General features: G+C 42.9%; 1 protein-coding gene across 1 annotated transcript in view; it reads left to right on the top strand.

Annotated features, from left to right (window-relative positions):
* Positions 1–22,077, top strand: part of SLC17A7 (solute carrier family 17 member 7) — a 134,833-nt gene that overhangs the window by 55,493 nt on the left and 57,263 nt on the right. The window contains exons 2-3 of the mRNA XM_077259644.1: positions 13,227–13,479; positions 16,064–16,182. Coding sequence (XP_077115759.1) covers positions 13,227–13,479; positions 16,064–16,182 — 372 coding nt within the window. The remainder of the gene's footprint in view (positions 1–13,226; positions 13,480–16,063; positions 16,183–22,077) is intronic.

The following is a 22,077-nucleotide window of genomic DNA, read 5'->3' as shown; positions in this document are numbered from 1 at the left end:
AGCGCTCCCTCAAGCTGTACCAGAGACACCATGACACCGCAGCAATGTCACCTTACGGCAGGACAGCTCCTCGATGCTTTTAGACTGTGTTTGCAATGCTCTAGCTGCCTTTACCCATGACATTCAATCTTTACATTTCAATTGCCTGTGCTATTTAGACTTCTTACTTGTATTCTCCACCAATTGAAGGGATTCCGTCTCAGCTAGGCATTAGGCAGCGTTAGCTCAGGCAATGCGGTTTGGTACAAACATATATAGCTTTCATAAAACTCCAAGGGATTCAAAAAACAAAAACAGCCACTTCTCGGCACAAAGGTATAATGGCAAATAAACAGTTAATTTAGCAGGGCACATATATGTCGGTACGGGCTCACCCAAAGAGAATGTAGTCCTTTCTCCCAAAGCAACACTTTACACCCTGAGGAGGTATGATAATAATAATAATATAATAATAATAATTTTTATTTATATAGCGCCAACATATTCCGCAGCGCTTTACAAATTATAGAGGGGACTTGTACAGACATTAGACATTACAGCATAACAGAAATCACAGTTCAAAACAGATACCAGTAGGAATGAGGGCCCTGCTCACAAGCTTACAAACTATGAGGAAAAGGGGAGACACGAGAGGTGGATGGTAACAATTGCTTTAGTTATTTGGACCAGCCATAGTGTAAGGCTCAGGTGTTCATGTAAAGCTGCATGAACCAGTTAACTGCCTAAGTATTTAGCAGTACAGACATAGAGTGCTATTAACTGCATAAAGTGTATGAGAACATGATGAGAGGAACCTGATTTTTTTTTTTTTTGATTGGGCCACACAGGGATGGTTAGGTTAATGCATTGAGGCGGTAGGCCAATCTGAACAAATGAGTTTTTAGGGCACGCGTAAAACTGTGGGGATTGGGGATTAATCGTATTAACCTAGGTAATGCATTCCAAAGAATCGGCGCAGCACGTGTAAAGTCTTGGAGATGGGAGTGGGAGGTTCTGATTATTGAGGATGCTAACCTGAGGTCATTAGCGGAGCGGAGGGCACGGGTAGGGTGGTAGACTGAGACCAGAGAGGAGATGTAGGGTGGTGCTGAGCCATGGAGTGCTTTGTGGATGAGGGTAGTAGTTTTGTACTGGATTCTGGAGTGGATGGGTAGCCAATGTAATGACTGGCACAAGGTAGAGGCATCGGTGTAACGGTTGGTGATCCTATCGTGTCTCCGTATCCAATTCAGCTAAAGCTTCTGCTGATTCCAGCAGCAATCAGAAGTGTTCAACTCCGGGCACAGTTCACGCTGAACAGGCCGTGGCTTCCACACTTTTTTCTATAGCTCCAACACACAGACTGCTGAGCTCTCCTAGCTGCCCCGTGCAGTCTCTATCTTGAGGAGAGACCCTGGCTTGTCTCTCTTACAGCTACAGCCCACATCTTGGCTGGTCACTTCAGCACACTCATCTCTGCTCATTCAGCAGACTTAAACAGCTTGTGAACATAGGCCCTAGTTCTTTGTTAAAGATAGGCCAGGTGCATCTAATTATGACCTGCAGTGCTAGAATCTATCTATCTATCTATCTATCTATCTATCTATCTATCTATCTTTCTATCTATCTATAAGGAAACAAAGGGGTTGCAGTAATTTCAATAATCTCCGACTATTCTCCATATTTATTTATTATTATTATTATTATTAGTGATGAGCAAGTATACTGGTTGCTCGGGTTTTCCCTAGCACGCTCGGGTGACCTCCGAGTATTTATGACTGCTCGGAGATTTAGTTTTCATCAGGGCAGCTGAATGATTTACAGCTATTAGCCAGGCTGAATACATGTGGGGGTTGCCTGGTTGCTAGGGAATCCCCACTTGTAATCAAGCAGGCTAATAGCTGTATATCATTCAGCTGCCGTGATGAAAACTAAATACCCGAGCAGTCATAAATACTCAGAGGTCACCCGAGCGTGCTCTGGAAAACCTGAGCAACGAGTACACTCGCTCATCACTAATTATTATTTATTATTATTATAGCACCAGTTATTCCATGGCGCTTTACATGTGAAAAGGGGTATACATCACAAAACCAAATACAATAATCTTGAAGAGTACAAGTCATCGACTGGTACAGAAGGAGAGAGGACCGTGCCCGTGAGGGCTCACAATCTATAAGGGATGGGTGACGATACCGAAGGTGAGGATAGAGCTGGTTGTGCATTGGGTATGGTGGATGGGGGGTTATGCTAGGTCGTAAGCTTGTCAGAAGGGGTAGGTCTTCAGGTTTCTTGAAGGTTTCCATGGTAGGCCAGAGTCTGATATGTTGGGGTAGAGAGTCCCAGAGTAGGGCGGATGCACGGGAAAATTCTTCTATGCGATTGTGGGAAGAGAAGATAAGAGGGGAGTAGAGCAGGAGATCTTGTGAGATTGGAGGTTGTGTGCAGGTAAATACCGGGAGACGAGGTCACAGATGTAAGGAGGAGACAGGCTTTATATGCCATGGTTAGGGTTTTGATTTAGAGTCTCTGGGCAATGGGGAGCCAGTGAAGGGATTGACAGAGATGAGAGGCCGGGGAATAACCAGGGTGTATGTGGATTAGTCGTTCAGTGGAGTTTAATATTTCACTGAATAGAGCATGTGGCCTGTAAGTGAATGAAGCTACCAAACAGCATAAATCAATCTGTTATATCCCTAGCTGCTCCATCAACATCTGCTTCTGTCACCAAGCTCCATCATATTCACTTTGGTGATGGACTGGTATTTATGATAACACCGAGCAGCGCAGGCACTGTTATCCAGGAATGATAGTGTGGCTGGGACCTCTGGTGCTGTCCAGCCAGGGAGAATGGATTTATGTGCTGTCCAGCTACTAAGCATGAGTAATTCACTCCCAGTTGTGGTCTATAGGGCAGCACCACACTCTATTTAAACTCTCAGTAGTCTGCTGGAAATTGCCAGTTATTGTATTTGGTTTCTCTGTACTGGTGGTGTGCTCTTTTACTATCTGACCTGACCCCAACTTCATCTTTTTCTTTTTCTCTCCCTGATCCTGGCCTCAACTACTTGGATTGATTGACCTGCTGGTTCCCTGACTTCGGTTTGTCTCCCTATTTTGTCCTTGGGTCTATATCTCCAATTACTGTCCCAGCTAGTTCAACTAAACTTGCCTTTGTCTTGCTCCTTTGGCTAGCAACTACTCTGTGGATACAACCCAGGGTACCCGTTAAAAGTCAAGATGCCAGGGTTCCTCGGTGGTACCTGCTATAGGAGGTGGCTAATGCTAAGTCTGTCCAAGGTTTCGCCTTTTCAGCTGACAGCATGTGACCACCATTACGTGAATTGATATTTAATTCTAGATTTGATGCTTGAATTTACAGGCTGAGGAGCAGAAGTTACGCCAACTGCATTTGTGTTAGCGCCTTTATATTGGATATATTATTATCTGTCGCCTATTATATTTACAACTATGACTACAATTGCAGGGACGGGGTACAATCTGTAGGTTATTTGGATTACTTGCTCATCAACTGTAATTAATGACCGACGGCTTTTAACTCAGTACAAACTGTCAGGAGGGTTCCTTGTTATGGAACATAGTAATTTTAATGTCTGAATGCTTGTAAAAATGGTGCAATAAATATTTTCAGCCCCCAAAGTCATCATTTTTGTCCTTCTTTTCTGAGTTTCTGGTTTCACGTATAAAAATTGTAATTAAATCTAATATATAAAGTCCTCCAAAAAAGTGATTGTGCCAAATTAGCAATCAATCTAGCAACCATAGCAATTGCATGTCTTTTTGACATAAACACCATAGTAAGTAGATATTTTTACATGTGAAATGTAAAGATATGAATGTACAAGACAGTAATTTATAGAAATATTGATATTAATTTGGTGAATAAACCAGCATTAATATCGAAGCCGTTACAGGATAAACTGGTAGATGTTTTCCTCCTCCTTACCCGTATTATAAATAGTTGATATGTGAGAAGTGATAAAAAAAAATTTCCTGATTTTTCAGGTTCTTTTTCACAGCTATAATGTGGAAGTGAAAGGTTTCACAGCTGTTAATGAGCCATTTTTAAACACTGAAACATGGAGGAAAAAGTTAACATTTCCAAACTTGTCACTGAGAGATGATCAGAGAACCATTTTCTGCTTCATAACAAGAGATATATAAAATGGCCGATGAAACAAGCACTGAGCTCCGCTTTTTATTATGTTCATATACATTATATTTCTCGATTTTTTTTAAGACTAGAGGTGCACTGGCAGAGGTTGCACACATATTAAAAAATCATTTTGTTTCCTTTTGGTACTACCCTTAACTTGGCAAGCCTACTGATTGCTAGGTTGTCCAATCACTACCACCTCCACCAATCCAGAACGGGGCATTGCAGAGCTCCAGACCCCAGTAGTCAGAAAGTTATCAGTTATCCCACGGATTAGTGATAAATTGCAATTTGGATATACGCCATTATATGCGTGTATATATTTACTCTCCTGTCTTATCTAGACCTCCAGCAGAACAATAGAGCTGTTATTACATTTCTCCAATCTCTGATGGTTCTGTCCCAGTCAACACAGTAAAGGTACCTTCACACGAAGCGACGCTGCAGCGATAGCGACAACGATGTCGATCGCTGCAGCGTCGCTGTTTGGTCGCTGGAGAGCTGTCACACAGACCGCTCTCCAGCGATCAACTATGCCGAGGTCCCCTGGTAACCAGGGTAAACATCGGGTAACTAAGCGCAGGGCCGCGCTTAGTAACCCGATGTTTACCCTGGTTACCAGCGTAAAATCTAAAAAAAACAAACAGCACATACTTACATTCACGTCCCCCTGCGTCCACTTCCTGACTGACTGAGCGCCGTACAGTGAGAGCAGAGCGGTGACGTCACCGCTGTGCTGCTTTCACTTTCACTTTGCGGCGCTGAGTCAGAGGAGGAAGCAGACTGCAGGGGACGCAATGTGAGTATGTGCTGTTTGTTTTTTTTACATTTTACGCTAGTAACCAGGGTAAACATCGGGTAACTAAGCGCGGCCCTGCGCTTAGTAACCCGATGTTTACCCTGGTTACCAGTGTAAAATATCGCTGGTATCGTTGCTTTTGCTTTCAAACACAACGATACACAGCGATCGGACGACCAAATAAAGTTCTGGACTTTATTCAGCGACCAGCGACATCACAGCAGGATCCTGATCGCTGCTGCGTGTCAAACGAAACGATATCGCTAGCGAGGACGCTGCAACGTCACGGATTGCTAGCGATATCGTTATAATGTCGTTTCGTGTGAAGGTACCTTAAAGCTAACAAGTCAGCTTTTCTGCCAAAGCAAGCTTCCTGATGGACCAGCTAGTAACTGATTCTACAGGTTGTTCTGTACTATGAATCCTAGAAGTCAAATTGTCCAATATTTTTTAATATCTTCTAATTGTGTCCATATCCTTCAAGTAGAACAAAAATATTTAGGTCATGTATATATAAATTTAACAAAAAAAGTAATAAATAAAAAACACAAACACTAATATTAAATAAGCCGGCTCTTCCTTAAACTTATCTCCATTTGATAGACAGTGTACTATATAGCACAATAAGCCATTTTATTCACAGAAAGTGTCTTTCCTTTGTAAAAATGCCCTAAAGTTCTGGCTTCCTCCATTATAGCTCTCTGTCCATTGTCTATTGTTAGATTAGATTTGTCTCTAGTAAGCATGAAACTGAGACCACTCATAGGAAACAGCAGCGGGACTTAGCTGCTGCTAGATCCCTTTCATGCAAAGCTTATCCTGTCCCTCCTTTACTCAATCACTGTGCTGTCCACAACCTTTACTCCCCACACTGTAATTAGTGAGATCTATGTCCCCTGAAAACCAGCTCTGCTGCACCATCATAACCATGTTTTCAATTTTCCTCATACAGTTGTAGCTCACATAGAATCTTACTGCTTGTACCAACTCTGTGTCTAATATTATACAGATGGACATACCATTAAGGATGGGATTGTAACTATTAATGATGCTGTCTCTTGGCTAAATATCTACTAGTTCACTATACTGTCAACTCAATATCCTCTCTGATTCTCACTGTGCTGCTGCCACCTCAATCTTCTCTCTGGTTCTCACTGTTCTGCTGTCACCTCGATCTCCTCTCTGACTTTTACTGTACTGCTGTCACCTCGATCTCCTCTCTGGCTTTTATTGTACTGCTGTCACCTTGATCTCCCCTCTGGCTCTCATTATGCTGCTGCCTCCTCAATCTTCTCTCTGGTTCTCACTGTGCTGCTGCCACCTCAATCTCCTCTCTGGCATTTACTGTACTACTGTCACCTCGATCTTCTCTCTGGCTATCATTATGGTGCTGTCATCTGATCTCCTCTCTAGCTCTCACTGTTTTGCTGTCACCTCAATCTTCTTTCAGGCTCTCACAGTGTTTCTGTAACTTTGATTTCCTCTCTGGCTCTCACTGTGCTGCTTGTTGTGAACTCTGTTTTTGGGCTCCCTCTTGTGGTCACAAGTGGTACTGTGTGAGTGCTGTCTTTGGGCTCCCTCTGGTGGCTCTTTGTGTCATTCTGCAGGTCTGAGGCAGGATCAGCTGTCTCGTTATCTGTTAGCTGGTTTCCTATTTAGCTCACCTGGACTTTCAGTGTTTGCCTGCTGTCGATGTATTCAGTGCTATTTTGATCTCTCCTGAATTCCTTCGCTATCAGTCTCTTCAAGAGAAGCTAAGTTTTCTGTTTGGTTATTTTTTGCTCATCAGTGTTCAATATGTTTCTTGGTTATTTACTTGTCCTTGTCCAGCTTGCTAATATGTGATTTCCTTGCTTGCTGGTAGCTCTGGGGGGCTGAGTTTCTCCCCTCACACCGTTAGTTGGTGTGGGGGTTCTTGAATTCTCGGCGTGGATATTTTGTATAGGGTTTTTTACTGACCGCACAGTTCCCTGCCTGTCTTCTACTATCTAGTATTAGTGGGCCTCATTTGCTGAATCTGTTTTCATTTCTACGTTTTGTATTTTCCCCTTACCTCACCGTTAATATTTGTTGGGGGCTTCCTATATCTTTGGGGTCATTTCTCTGAGGCAAGTGAGGTCTTACTTTCTCTATAGGGGTAGCAAGTTTCTCAGGCTGCGTCGAGACGTCCAGGAATTTAGGCACGATCACCGGCTACCTTCAGTGTGTTTGGTTAGGATCAGGTTTTGCGGTCAGTCCAGTTACCACCTCCCTAGAGCTCGTTCTATGTTCAGTTACTTAGCTAGTTCATTCTGTGATCCTCAGCCACTAAGGATCATAACAGTACAGCAGGCCAAAAAGTGTTTAATGCATCGCAGAAGTGGGATAAGAGAAGTCCTGAGTACAATTTTTTTTTTTTTCCTCTCCCTTTGCTGCAGTCTGTCCAGCTTCTCTCATCCCCTTAATCTCTGGGTGGCTTTGAGTTCAGCTGCAGACATGGATATTCAGAGTCTGACTTCTAGTGTGGATCATCTTGCTGCAAGGGTGCAAAGCATTCAGGATTTTGTTGTTCACAGTCCTATATCTGAGCCAAAAGTACCTATTCCTGAGTTGTTTTCTGGAGATAGATCTAGGTTTCTGAATTTTAAGAATAATTGTAAATTATTTCTTTCTTTGAGACCTCGTTCCTCTGGTGATTCCGCTCAGCAAGTTAGAATTGTTATCTCCCTGTTACGTGGCGACCCTCAAGATTGGGCTTTCTCCCTGGCGCCAGGAGATCCTGCATTGCTGAATGTGGATGCGTTTTTTCTGGTGCTTGGTTTGCTTTATGAGGAACCTAATCTTGAGAACCAGGCAGAAAAGGCCTTGCTGGCTCTCTCTCAGGGCCAGGATGAAGCTGAGGTGTATTGTCAAAAATTTCGGAAATGGTCGGTGCTTACTCAATGGAATGAGTGTGCCCTGGCTGCAAATTTCAGAGAAGGTCTTTCTGAAGCCATTAAGAATGTTAATGGTCCCCACGCCTGCAAGTCTGAATGACTCAATGGCTTTGGCCATTCAGATTGATCGGCGTTTGCGGGAGCGCAAATCTGCGCACCATCTGGCGGTGTTTTCTGAACAGATACCTGAGTCTATGCAATGTGACCGAATTCTGACCAGAATTGAGCGGCAAAATCATAGACGTCAAAATGGGTTGTGCTTTTACTGTGGTGATTCAACTCATGTTATCTCAGCATGCTCTAAGCGCGTAAAAAAAATCGCTAAATCTGTCACCGTTGGTACTATACAGCCTAAATTCATTTTGTCTGTTACTTTAATTTGTTCTTTGTCATCCTACTCGGTTATGGCTTTTGTGGATTCAGGTGCTGCCCTGAACCTGATGGATTTGTCGTTTGCCAGGCGCTGTGGTTTTGTTCTGGAGCCTTTAGAATTCCCTATTCCACTGAGGGGAATTGATGCTACACCATTGGCTGAGAATAAGCCTCAGTATTGGACTCAAGTGACCATGTGCATGACTCCTGTACATCAGGAGGTGATTCGCTTTCTTGTGCTGCATAATTTGCATGATGTTGTCGTTTTGGGTCTGCCATGGCTGCAGGCCCATAATCCAGTTCTGGATTGGAAAGCTATGTCTGTTTCAAGTTGGGGTTGCCAGGGGATTCATGGCGATGCTCCTTTGGTGTCAATTGCTTCTTCCACTCCTTCTGAGGTCCCTGAGTTTTTGTCGGACTACCAGGATGTATTTGATGAGCCCAGATCCGGTGCCCTGCCTCCTCACAGGGATTGTGATTGTGCTATAAATTTGATTCCTGGTAGTAAGTTCCCTAAGGGACGACTTTTTAATTTGTCTGTACCTGAACATGCCGCGATGCGGAGTTATATAAAGGAGTCTTTAGAGAAGGGACATATTCGCCCGTCCTCCTCCCCTCTTGGTGCAGGATTCTTTTTTGTGGCCAAAAAGGATGGTTCTCTGAGACCTTGTATAGATTATCGTCTTCTAAATAAAATCACGGTCAAATTTCAGTATCCTTTGCCATTATTATCTGATCTGTTTGCTCGGATTAAGGGGTCCAGTTGGTTCACCAAGATAGATCTTCGTGGTGCGTATAACCTTGTGCGTATTAAGCAGGGGGATGAATGGAAAACAGCATTTAATACGCCCAAAGGCCATTTTGAGTACTTGGTGATGCCTTTTGGACTCTCTAATGCTCCTTCTGTGTTCCAGTCCTTCATGCATGACATCTTCCGAGAATATCTGGATAAATTTATGATTGTGTATCTGGATGACATTTTGGTCTTTTCTGAGGACTGGGAGTCCCATGTGAAGCAGGTCAGGATGGTATTTCAGGTCCTGCGTGCTAATGCCTTATTTGTGAAGGGCTCAAAATGTCTCTTCGGAGTACAGAAGGTTTCCTTTTTGGGTTTTATTTTTTCTCCTTCTACTATTGAGATGGACCCAGTCAAGGTCCAGGCTATTCATGACTGGACTCAGCCTACATCTGTTAAGAGTCTTCAGAAGTTCTTGGGTTTTGCTAATTTTTACCGTCGCTTCATTGCTAATTTTTCTGGCGAGGTTAAACCCTTGACGGATTTGACCAAGAAGGGTTCTGATGAATTGGTCTCCTGCGGCCATGGAAGCCTTTCGGGAGCTGAAGCGCCGGTTTTCTTCGGCTCCAGTTTTGTGTCAGCCTGATGTCTCTCTTCCTTTTCAGGTCGAGGTTGATGCTTCTGAGATTGGAGCAGGGGCTGTTTTGTCGCAGAGAAGCTCTGATTGCTCGGTGATGAAACCTTGTGCTTTCTTTTCAAGAAAGTTTTCACCTGCCGAGCGGAATTATGATGTTGGTAATCGGGAGTTGTTGGCTATGAAGTGGGCATTTGAGGAGTGGCGACATTGGCTCGAGGGAGCTAAGCATCGTGTGGTGGTCTTGACTGATCACAAAAATCTGATTTATCTCGAGTCTGCCAAGCGGCTGAATCCTAGACAGGCTCGTTGGTCGTTGTTTTTCTCCCGTTTCGATTTCGTGGTCTCGTACCTGCCTGGTTCGAAGAACGTGAAGGCTGATGCTCTTTCTAGGAGTTTTGTGCCTGACTCTCCGGGAGTTTCAGAGCCGGCTGGTATCCTCAGAGAGGGAGTGATTTTGTCTGCCATTTCCCCAGATTTGCGACGAGTGCTGCAGAAATTTCAGGCGGATAGACCTGACCGTTGCCCACCAGAGAGACTGTTTGTCCCAGATAGATGGACCAGCAGAGTTATTTCCGAGGTTCATTCTTCGGTGTTGGCAGGCCATCCTGGGATTTTTGGTACCAGAGATTTGGTGGCTAGGTCCTTTTGGTGGCCTTCCTTGTCGCAGGATGTGCGTTCCTTTGTGCAGTCCTGTGGGATTTGTGCTCGGGCTAAGCATTGCTGTTCTCGTGCCAGTGGTTTGCTTTTGCCTTTGCCTGTCCCGAAGAGGCCTTGGACGCACATTTCCATGGATTTTATTTCGGATCTTCCAGTCTCTCAGAGAATGTCTGTCATCTGGGTGGTGTGTGATCGTTTTTCCAAAATGGTCCATTTGATGCCCTTGCCTAAGTTGCCTTCCTCCTCCGATTTGGTTCCTCTATTTTTTCAGAATGTGGTTCGCTTGCACGGCATCCCTGAAAATATTGTGTCTGAGAGGATCCCAGTTTGTGTCCAGATTTTGGCGGATCTTTTGTGCTAAGATGGGCATTGATTTGTCTTTTTCGTCGGCCTTCCATCCTCAGACGAATGGCCAAATCGAGCGAACTAATCAGACCTTGGAAACTTATTTAAGATGTTTTGTTTCTGCTGATCAGGATGATTGGGTGACTTTTTTGCCATTGGCCGAGTTTGCCCTTAATAATCGGGCTAGTTCTGCTACTTTGGTTTCGCCTTTTTTCTGCAATTCTGGTTTTCATCCTCGTTTTTCCTCGGGTCAGGTTGAGCCTTCTGACTGTCCTGGGGTGGATTCTGTGGTGGATAGGTTGCAGCAGATTTGGAACCATGTGGTGGACAATTTGAAGTTGTCACAGGAGAAGGCTCAGCGCTTTGCCAACCGCCTTCGCGGTGTGGGTCCCCGACTTCGTGTTGGGGATTTGGTATGGCTGTCTTCTCGGTATGTTCCTATGAAGGTCTCCTCTCCTAAATTCAAGCCTCGCTTCATCGGTCCTTATAAGATTTTGGAAATCCTTAACCTGGTGTCATTTCGTTTGGACCTCCCAGCGTCGTTTGCCATTCATAACGTGTTCCATAGGTCTTTGTTGCGGAGGTATGTGGTGCCTGTGGTTCCTTCTGTTGAGCCCCCTGCCCCAGTGCTGGTTGAGGGCGAATTGGAGTACGTGGTGGAGAAGATCTTGGATTCTCGTATTTCTAGACGGAGGCTTCAGTATTTGGTTAAGTGGAAGGGCTATGGTCAGGAGGATAATTCCTGGGTTGTCGCCTCTGATGTTCATGCGCCCGATTTGGTTCATGCCTTCCATGTGGCTCATCCTGATCACCCTGGGGGTTTTGATGAGGGTTCGGTGACCCCTCCTCAAGGGGGGGGTACTGTTGTGAACTCTGTTTTTGGGCTCCCTCTTGTGGTCACAAGTGGTACTGTGTGAGTGCTGTCTTTGGGCTCCCTCTGGTGGCTCTTTGTGTCATTCTGCAGGTCTGAGGCAGGATCAGCTGTCTCGTTATCTGTTAGCTGGTTTCCTATTTAGCTCACCTGGACTTTCAGTGTTTGCCTGCTGTCGATGTATTCAGTGCTATTTTGATCTCTCCTGAATTCCTTCGCTATCAGTCTCTTCAAGAGAAGCTAAGTTTTCTGTTTGGTTATTTTTTGCTCATCAGTGTTCAATATGTTTCTTGGTTATTTACTTGTCCTTGTCCAGCTTGCTAATATGTGATTTCCTTGCTTGCTGGTAGCTCTGGGGGGCTGAGTTTCTCCCCTCACACCGTTAGTTGGTGTGGGGGTTCTTGAATTCTCGGCGTGGATATTTTGTATAGGGTTTTTTACTGACCGCACAGTTCCCTGCCTGTCTTCTGCTATCTAGTATTAGTGGGCCTCATTTGCTGAATCTGTTTTCATTTCTACGTTTTGTATTTTCCCCTTACCTCACCGTTAATATTTGTTGGGGGCTTCCTATATCTTTGGGGTCATTTCTCTGAGGCAAGTGAGGTCTTACTTTCTCTATAGGGGTAGCAAGTTTCTCAGGCTGCGTCGAGACGTCCAGGAATTTAGGCACGTTCACCGGCTACCTTCAGTGTGTTTGGTTAGGATCAGGTTTTGCGGTCAGTCCAGTTACCACCTCCCTAGAGCTCGTTCTATGTTCAGTTACTTAGCTAGTTCATTCTGTGATCCTCAGCCACTAAGGATCATAACAGCTGCTGTCACTTCAATTTCCTCTATGTCTCTCACTGTTCTGCTATCACCACAGCCTCCTCTCTAACTCTCGCTGTTCTACTGTCACCTTAACCTCCTCTCTACCTCTACCCGTTTTGCTGTCACCTCAATCTCCTCTCTGGCTCCTACTCTTTTGCTGTCGCCTCAATATCCTCTTTGGCTCTCACTGTGCTACTGTCACTTCGATCTCCTCTCTAGCTCTCACTGTGCTGCTGTCACCTCAATCTTCTCTCTAGTTCTCGCTGTGTTGCTGTCAACTCGATCTTCTCTCTAGCTCTCACTGTGCTACTGTCACCTCAATCTCCTCTCTAGTTCTCGCTGTGTTGCTGTCAACTCAATCTTCTCTCTAGCTTTCACTGTGCTGCTGTCAGCTCGATCTCCTCTCTTGCTGTCACTGTTCTGAGGTCACCTCAATCTGCTCTCTGGCTCTCATTATGCTGCTGTCAACTGATCTTCTCTCTAGCTCTCACTGTGTTGCTGTCATCTCAATATCCTCTTTGGCTTTCATTTTTTCACTTTAACAGGGGTGTATCGATAGTGGGTTCAGGGCTTGCAATTACATCCAGGCCCTGGAGCTTGGGGGGTCCAAAAGATTCCATTCCCCATATGAGAACATTAATACTATTGACGATAGATGGAACTCTGTTACAATTTTTTCACTAAGGCCCATTAGCTTCAAGTTATGCTATGATGGATGACATTAACCGTGCTGCAAAACCTAGATGAAAATAACATAGGTATGTGCTCCAAAACTTCTGAGAATATAACAAGAAATGCTAGAGTGGAGACAAGTAAAGCATAGTTTGGAACCAGGATTATCTGAAAGTGGATAATTAAAATTATTATCCAAACCTAAATAATTTGATTACAACCAAGTTTAATTAAATTTTTTCTTTTTTTTTATTTATAGGATATTGGAAAAACGGCAGACAAATGGGGAAACAATCGAGTTGACAGAGGAAGGAAGGCCTGTGATCAAGACCGAGAAAAGCCAGCCGGTCGTAGACTGTACATGCTTTGGATTGCCCCGACGTTACATTATTGCCATTATGAGTGGACTTGGGTTCTGTATCTCTTTTGGTATCAGATGTAACCTGGGTGTAGCCATCGTCAGTATGGTGAATAATAACACAGTGTACAGAGGGAACAAACTCGTTGTGGAGGTGAGAATATTCATCATATTTGTACACTGACCCCCAGAAACCATTGTAATTAAGATAAAACAAGTGGGTCAGTTATAAAAATGTTGGTGTTATTATTCATATTCTCTGAAAAAAGGCCAAGAAAGCAAAAATTCTGCAGGGGTATGTAAACTTTTGAGTACAACTGTACATCCAAAAAGCCAGCACCTGTAATGAGGCTCTGTAATGGTGTGGCATGTATGGATTTGATATGCACAAAAAATAGTTTGTGACAAGCACACTTTGTGAGGTAGACAAGCACAAAGAAATGTCTGGATTTTAGTGAATTCTCTTTTGTATTTTTAAAAATCAACTATTCCCCTTCATCAAAAGTATTGCACAAGAAAACTTTGTACAGTCATTTGTGACTAGCAAGCGGACTGTCTCTGAGAACAATTTGATATTTTCTTCATGTAAAAAATATTGAGCAGCCATGCTGCTGCTTTCTAGTACATATACACTGTGTTCCAAATGATTATGCAAATTGCATTTAAGTGTCATAAAGATTTAATTGTTTCGCTTTTCAAATAAACTCGTGGATGGTATTGTGTCTCAGGGCTCAATAGATCACTGAAATCAATCTTAAACACATGGGATAATTTTTTTTCCAGGTGATTCAAATTAAAGGAAAACTACTTAAAAATGATGTTCCACATTATTAAGCAGGTCACAGTTTTCAAACAATATGGAAAATAAAAAGAATCTTTCTGCTGCTGAAAAGTGTTAAATAGTGCAAGGCCTTGGACAAGGCATGAAAACATTAGCTATTTCACGAAAACTTAAGAGTGATCATCATATTGTGAAGAGATTTGTGACTGAAACAGAGCGCAGACAGAGTTCATGCAGATAAAGGCATAATGAGGAAGGTTTCTGCCAGACAAATTCATTGGATTAAGAGAGCAGCTGGCAAAATACCATTACAAAGCAGCAAACAGTTATTTGAAGCTGCTGGTGCCTCTGGAGTCCCTCAAATCTCAAGGTGTAGGATCCTTCAAAGGCTTGTTGTGGTGCATAAACCTACTATTCGGCCACTCCTAAACAGTGTTCACAAGCAGAAACGGTTGCAGTGGGCCCAGACAAACATGAAGACTAATTTTCAAACAGTCTTGTTTACTGATGAGTGCCGAGCAACCCTGGATGATCCAGATGGATGGAGTAGTGGATAGTTGGTGGATAGTTGGTGGATGGCCACCATGTCCTAACAAGGCTGCGACGTCAGCAAGGAGGTGGAGGAGTCATGTTTTGGGCCAGAATCATGGGGAAACAGCTGGTAGGGCCCTTTAAGGTTCCTGAAGGTGTGAAAATGACCTCTGCAAAGTATATAGTTTCTGACTGACAATTTTCTTCCATGGTATAAAAAGCAGAACCTTCAGGAGCAAAATCATCTTCATGCTGACAATGCACCATCTCATGCGGCGAAGAATACCTCTGAGTCATTGGCTGCTATGGGCATAAAAGGAGATAAACTCATGGTGCGGCCACCATCTTCCCCTGTCCTCAACCCTATAGAGAACCTTTGGAGTATCATCAAGCAAAAGATCTATGAGGGTGGGAGGCCGTTCACATCAAAACAGCAGCTCTGAAGGAAAGAAATACAAGCAGAAACTCTCCAAAAACTCACAAGTTCAATGGATGCAAGAATTGTGAAGGATGATATCAAAGAAGGCTCCTATGTTACATGTAACTTGGCCTGTTAGGAGGTTTTGGAGTTAAATAGCTTTTTTGTTCAGTGAATGTGACCTCCTAATGCTGCAAATTCCACAAATGAGCATTTTCAGTTCTTTAAAAGATCAAATGTTTAGAAATTCTACTGTGCCTAATAATTTGGAACAGTGCATTGTGAGTTTGTATTCATTTTGGAGATTATACTGTTATCATTGGGAGGTTTCTTCAATAAAATTCGATGTATACTCTAACGGGTGATGACTTTTATTAGACTGACTGTCATTTGCACCAACCATTTAGGAAAATCTGATAAAAATGTCATTTGCATAATAATTTGGAACATAGTGTAGAATGAAGAAAAACAATGTGTAATTGTAAGTCCAAAACCAGTTCCATCATATCACTGATCAATTACACTGAGTCAAGGCAATGCTGATGGCATCTCTGCTTGTCCTCCCTCCCTTTATCAATTGAATTCCTGAATTATTTGCAGACTGCTGTTCTTGTTTTCTTCAGTGATTCAGTTGTATAAGACATTTCTCTTTGCAGCAATGTTTTAAGGCTTTCTTTTCCTATCTCTATTGCTGAGTTGTGATCATCTGATATCCTGTCACTGTTCTAAAGCACTCTAAAGTGGCTGCTGCAATCCCTGCCTTAGCTTTTATACAGGCTTTGATAGTCCCTCCTGATTGGCTGTGCCCTACCATGTGGTATAAGAGAGACCTTTGACGGAGGTCTGGGGAGTAAAATTTGCCTTTGAGGAGAACGTCAAGCTGGAGACTTTCAGGTCAGGGAGTTTTGCTTGAGACCTTGTTCTCTTCCTCTTTGAAGAGGCTCTTCTGCATTTATGAATGTTTTTCTTCAGTGTTATGACGTGTTCTCTTTAATTGTATTTTACCAGCAAGCACAATTTACCTGGGACCCCGAGACAGTTGGCATGATACATGGATCATTCTTTTGGGGCTATATAGTGACACAGATACCGGGAGGATATATTTCACAAAAATTTGCAGCTAATAGGTAAGCGATCTGTATTATTATTATTATTATTATTATTATTATTCTTTGTTCTCTTTATATATGTAAAGTTATTTAGTGGTCTGTATATAAAATCATTCTATATTGAGTAACATTCTAAAAAACAAGAAATACTGACCTTGCTAAGTTCATGAGCAATATTTTACCTGGTAGCCGCATTTAGATTCCTGCTGGTCACCCCATGGAGCAAGAGATCACTTTGTCTTGGCTTACCCTGACATTTTAAATTGGGTTTGACAACTTTAGTTATTTTATGAAGAAAAAAAAAAAAGAGAAATTCAGAATAATTATGGATTACTGTAATAGAATTGGTAATTTATCTTGAAGTGATGATGTACTGTAGATTCGCATGTGACCACTGCAGACAGTCAATGGGTTCAGCATTGGTAAAGTGGGCATGTGGAGCATTGATCTGGTGCACCTGTGCAGCATTATTATGGTGTGAATGTGCTGCGTTGGTCTGGAGTGGATTTGCAGCATTCGTCTTGTGTGAATGTGCTGCTTTGGTCTGGAGCTCATTTACAGCATTGGTCTTATGTGAATGTGCTGCGTTGGTCTTGAACGCATTTGCAGCATTGGTCTTGTGTGGATGTGCTGCGTTGGTCTGGAACGCATTTGCAGCATTGGTCTTGTGTGAATGTGCTGCGTTGGTCTGGAGTGGATTTGCAGCATTCGTCTTGTGTGAATGTGCTGCTTTGGTCTGGTGTGGATTTGCAGCATTGGTCTTGTGTGAATGTGCTGCGTTGGTCTGGAGTGGATTTGCAGCATTCGCTTGTGTGAATGTGCTGCTTTGGTCTGGAGCCCATTTATAGCATTGGTCTTATGTGAATGTGCTGCGTTGGTCTTGAACGCATTTGTAGCATTGGTCTTGTGTGGATGTGCTGCGTTGGTCTGGAACGCATTTGCAGCATTGGTCTTGTGTGAATGTGCTGCGTTGGTCTGGAGTGGATTTGCCGCATTCGTCTTGTGTGAATGTGCTGCTTTGGTCTGGTGTGGATTTGCAGCATTGGTCCTGTGTGAATGTGCTGCTTTGGTCTTGAGCGCATTTGCAACATTGGTCTTGTGTGAATGTGCTGCGTTGGTCTGGAGTGGATTTGCAGCATTCGTCTTGTGTGAATGTGCTGCTTTGGTCTGGAGCCCATTTACAGCATTGGTCTTATGTGAATGTGCTGCGTTGGTCTGGAACGCATTTGCAGCATTGGTCTTGTGTGAATGTGCTGTGTTGGTCTGGAGTGCATTTGCAGCATTGGTCCTGTGTGAATGTGCTGCATTGGTCTGGAACGCATTTGCAGCATTGGTCCTGTGTGAATGTGCTGCATTGGTCTGGAACGCATTTGCAGCATTCGTCTTGTGTGAATGTGCTGCTTTGGTCTGGAGTGCATTTGCAGCATTCGTCTTGTGTGAATGTGCTGCATTGGTCTGGAGCACATTTGCAGCATTGGTCTTATGTGAATGTGTTGCACTGGTCTGGAGTGCATTTGCAGCTTTGGTCTGGTGCGCAAGTGCAGCATTGTTCTAGTGCGTATGTGCAGCATTGTTCTAGTGCGTATGTGCAGCATTGTTCATGTGTGCTTGTGCAGCACTGTTCTGGTGCATATATGCACTATTTGTCTGGTGTGAATGTGCTGCATTGTGCTGGTGTGAATGTGCTGTATTGTGCTGGTGCATATGTGCAGCATTGTTCTGGTGAGTATGTGCAGCATTGGTCTCGTATGCATGTGCAGCAATATTCTGGTGTGCATGTGTAGCATTGTTCTAGTGCATATGAGCAGCATTGTTCTTGTGCAGCATTGGTCTAGTGCGTATGTGCAGCATTGGTCTGGTGCTCATGTTCAGTGTTGATCACGTTCACAGTGCAGCATTGTTCTGGTGTGCATGCGCAGCATTAAACTTGAGCGAATGTGCAACACATCAACAAGTAAGAGACTGGTAGGGCCACCAAGGGAATAGTGCTGCAGCAGTGGCGGGCATACAGTTTCAAGGGAGTAATGATTTATACGAGTATATAAATATATATATATATTTTTATCACGTCTCCTGAAATCAGCTAGATTTTTCATCTCCTGGAAACCCTTTAAATAATAAAAGCTTACTTAATTTTCTAACATGCAATGTTTCACATCTCATCTTGCTCTCAGTGAATGAGAACATTCGTTTCTTACACCCAGAGGCGTAAAACGTGCAGCGACTTAATGTTTCTCACACCAGATGATTTACTACAATTCCCTTTTTTCTATAGAGCTTTGCCTCCAAGCTGGTACATTTTATATGAACCAATATATTGTAGCACATTATTGGGTTAGGCCAGGAGTTGGTGATGCTGATGGATTTATCTCTCAGGAAGTTGATACAATTTTTACAATCTGTATTTAGAGACGAAAGTTTCTGGCCACTGATCTAAAAAGCCGAGATCTCGAAAATGATAAGAACTGAAACAAAATATGTAAATATTTCTGAACAATTTTATCATTAGCAAACATATCACCAGAGGCCATTATATCATTCACTAGTCATATAAAGGAACTTGTTCTGCAAATTGTGAATCAAGTAATATAGCACTGCTCATTAGCATTCCTTCAGAGCGGCCCACCGGAGGATTTTCCTGTTCACCGATGGGCCAGTCCGAACCTGATTGAATCCTTTGTCATTGTAGTTGTATTTCAACCTTGTAAAAATACTTGTTATGTGACCTTTCCTAAGTGCTGAAAATGATTAGTCACCGATGACTTAGAAGCAATGAACTTGTATTATGAGGTTCCAAAAGATTTCAACTCTTTGATTGTTAATTCTAAAAATACCCTTATTCCATGTTCCTATGTAGCGTAAATGTTAAATTTTTCTGCTGCACTTTTTTTGTGCAAAAAAATCTGCAGCATTTAACAGTTCAAGCAAAATGGCTGTGATTTCATCCAAATTCCTGCCCATTGTCCGGTTAAAGAAATGGTCGACCTGTGAATTTTTTGGTGCATTTTAAAAATTGCAACCTGAACCGAAAATGAATAAAAAAAGGGAAAATGCCGCAAAAAGAGCAAAAATATTATTGTGAATTTTGGTGTGGACAACTGCAGAAATAATGCAGTGGGGGAAAAAAAAAGCAGTGACCCCTTAAAATACACCTCAATTGTAAAGGCATACTTGCCTTCCCAGTGCAGGGGTGGGGGATGACGTTTTTGGGATGGAGAGTGTACAGAGAGCTTTCCAGGCTCCTTTTTCATCTCTCCTCTCATTCATTTGCAGTGTTCAGAGTTCAGAATTCCCACCGCCTCTGAACCTGTGGCCATGTCACCATTATGACACTACAGGTCCATCAGTCTGACCAGCCTTAGACACTGCGTAATGCATATTAGGCATAGGGATGGCCGGCCAACAGACTTATCGGCCCACCATAACTCTGCCCTGGCGGTGCACATTTAAAGTGTTTACCACTTTCAGTAAAGTAAATCCAAGTCACTGGCAGCCAAGTAAAACAACAAAGCCACATGCTACTCACCCTCCTCCGCACCAGTTCTCCAACGTTCAGTCTCGGTGTTTTGGTTGCAGTGGTTACATTATACTGAAAGTTCATATCACTGCTGAAGCCAATCATTGAGTTCAGCAGCTCTTGCGGTCTACATTAGTAGCCAAAATGTAGAGATCGAAAGAGTGGTGGAGACTCAGTACTGGAGAGGAGGGGGGTGAGTGTCATTCGGCTTTGTTATTTTACACATCTGCCAGCACTTGGGGTCAACTTTGCAAAAAGTCGAAAACACCTTTATTTAGTTTCTGGAATCCACTGACCATATACTCGATGGCTGATGGGGTTCTTTCCCCTTATGCAGATACCACTGCTGTACCTAAACTTATGTCTGTATGCTTTGTATCATCAGACTGTGACTTTTTCCATTCTTTGAAAGCAACTATTATCTCTAAACTAATGTTAGGGGTTTTGCAAAGGCCGGCAACATTTTTGGAGAGTGTCATTTACTTAAAGTGAACCCGTCAGTAGGATTTTGCTAAGTAAACTACAGTCATTGTCAGGTTGGCGCCGTTATACTGATTTAAATGATACATGGGGTGAAGAAATCCGTCTTGTGGTTCTTGTGTAATCAGTGTTAGAAGTTTTCAGTTAATGATATGAATGTGTGCTCCGGGGTTGGACTGTACGCAGAGTGTTATCTTGGTGCACTAAGTCAGGATATACCATGATTCACCTAATGCAACATTGCTATGCCCATGATTCACCTAATGCAACATAGCTATGCCCATGATTCACCTAATGTAACATCGTTATGCCCATGATTCACCTAATGTAACATCGCCATGCCCATGATTCACCTAATGTAACATTGCTATGCCCATGATTCACCTAATGTAACATCGCCATGCCTATGATTCACCTAATGTAACATTGCCATGCCCATGATTCACCTAATGTAACATCGCCATGCCCATGATTCACCTAATGTAACATCGCCATGCCCATGATTCACCTAATGTAACATTGCTATGCCCATGATTCACCTAATGTAACATCGCTATGCTCATGATTCACCTAATGTAACATTGCTATGCCCATGATTCACCTAATGTAACATCGCCATGCCCATGATTCACCTAATGTAACATTGCCATGCCCATGATTCACCTAATGTAACATCGCTATGCTCATGATTCACCTAATGTAACATTGCTATGCCCATGATTCACCTAATGTAACATCGCCATGCCCATGATTCACCTAATGTAACATCGCTATGCCCATGATTCACCTAATGTAACATCGCTATGCCCATGATTCACCTAATGTAACATTGCTATGCCCATGATTCACCTAATGTAATATTGCTATGCCCATGATTCACCTAATGTAACATCGCTATGCCCATGATTCACCTAATGTAACATTGCTATGCCCATGATTCACCTAATGTAATATTGCTATGCCCATGATTCACCTAATGTAACATCGCTATGCCCATGATTCACCTAATGTTACATTGCTATGCCAATAAATCATGTACTTTGACAACAGTATGTGATGATTCATGCATTGTGAGATCACTATGTGCATGATACATCTACTGTAACTTAATTGACCTAGTTGTCCATTTACTGCATCTTTACAATGTATATTATTATGCCTTGTGACATCACTTTGTACATTATTTTTGTGCAGTGAAATCACTTTACTTTCTTCTGTGCATTATTGAAGACACATAGGACAAAGTGGACACTAAAATCTTTGTATGTATTAAATTTACTGCAACTCATGGTGGGATAGACCCAATTACAATTTTTGCCATGGTTCTACAAGTTTACATGCCCAGATTAGATCTATTACTGGAACACATCGAAACTATCAGACCAATTTGTAGTTAAAATTATTTTAGGGGATCAAAAGTTTACGTACTCCCTCCAAATTTTTGCTTTCTTGGCCTTTTTTCAGAGAATAGGAATGATAACACCAAAACTTTTTTCTCTACTCATGGTTACAGTTCCTGTAAAGTCTTGGGCTGTCTAGCATGAACTGTGCGCTTGAGATCTCCCCAGAGTGGCTCAATGATATTGAGGTCAGGAGACTGAGAAGGCCACTCCAGAACCTTCACTTTGTTCTGCTGTAGCCAATGACAGGTCAACTTGGCCTTATGTTTTGGATCGTTGTCATGTTGGAATGTCCAAGTACGTCCCATAGGCAGGTTCCTGGCTGATGATTGCAAATTTGCCTCAAGTATTTGCTGAAAACATGCTGCAATCATCTTTCCTTCAACTTTGACCAAGTTTCCTGTGCCTTTGTAGTTCACATATCCCCAAAACATTAGCGATCCACCTCCGTGCTTTACAGTAGGAATGGTGTTCCTTTCATCATAGACCTTGTTGACCTCTCTCCAAATGTAACGT

This window comes from Ranitomeya variabilis, chromosome 4, assembly GCF_051348905.1.
Source record: "Ranitomeya variabilis isolate aRanVar5 chromosome 4, aRanVar5.hap1, whole genome shotgun sequence".
NCBI lineage: Eukaryota > Metazoa > Chordata > Amphibia > Anura > Dendrobatidae > Ranitomeya > Ranitomeya variabilis.
Note: the sequence above shows the minus strand (reverse complement) of the source record. Positions and strands in the feature narration are given on the sequence as shown.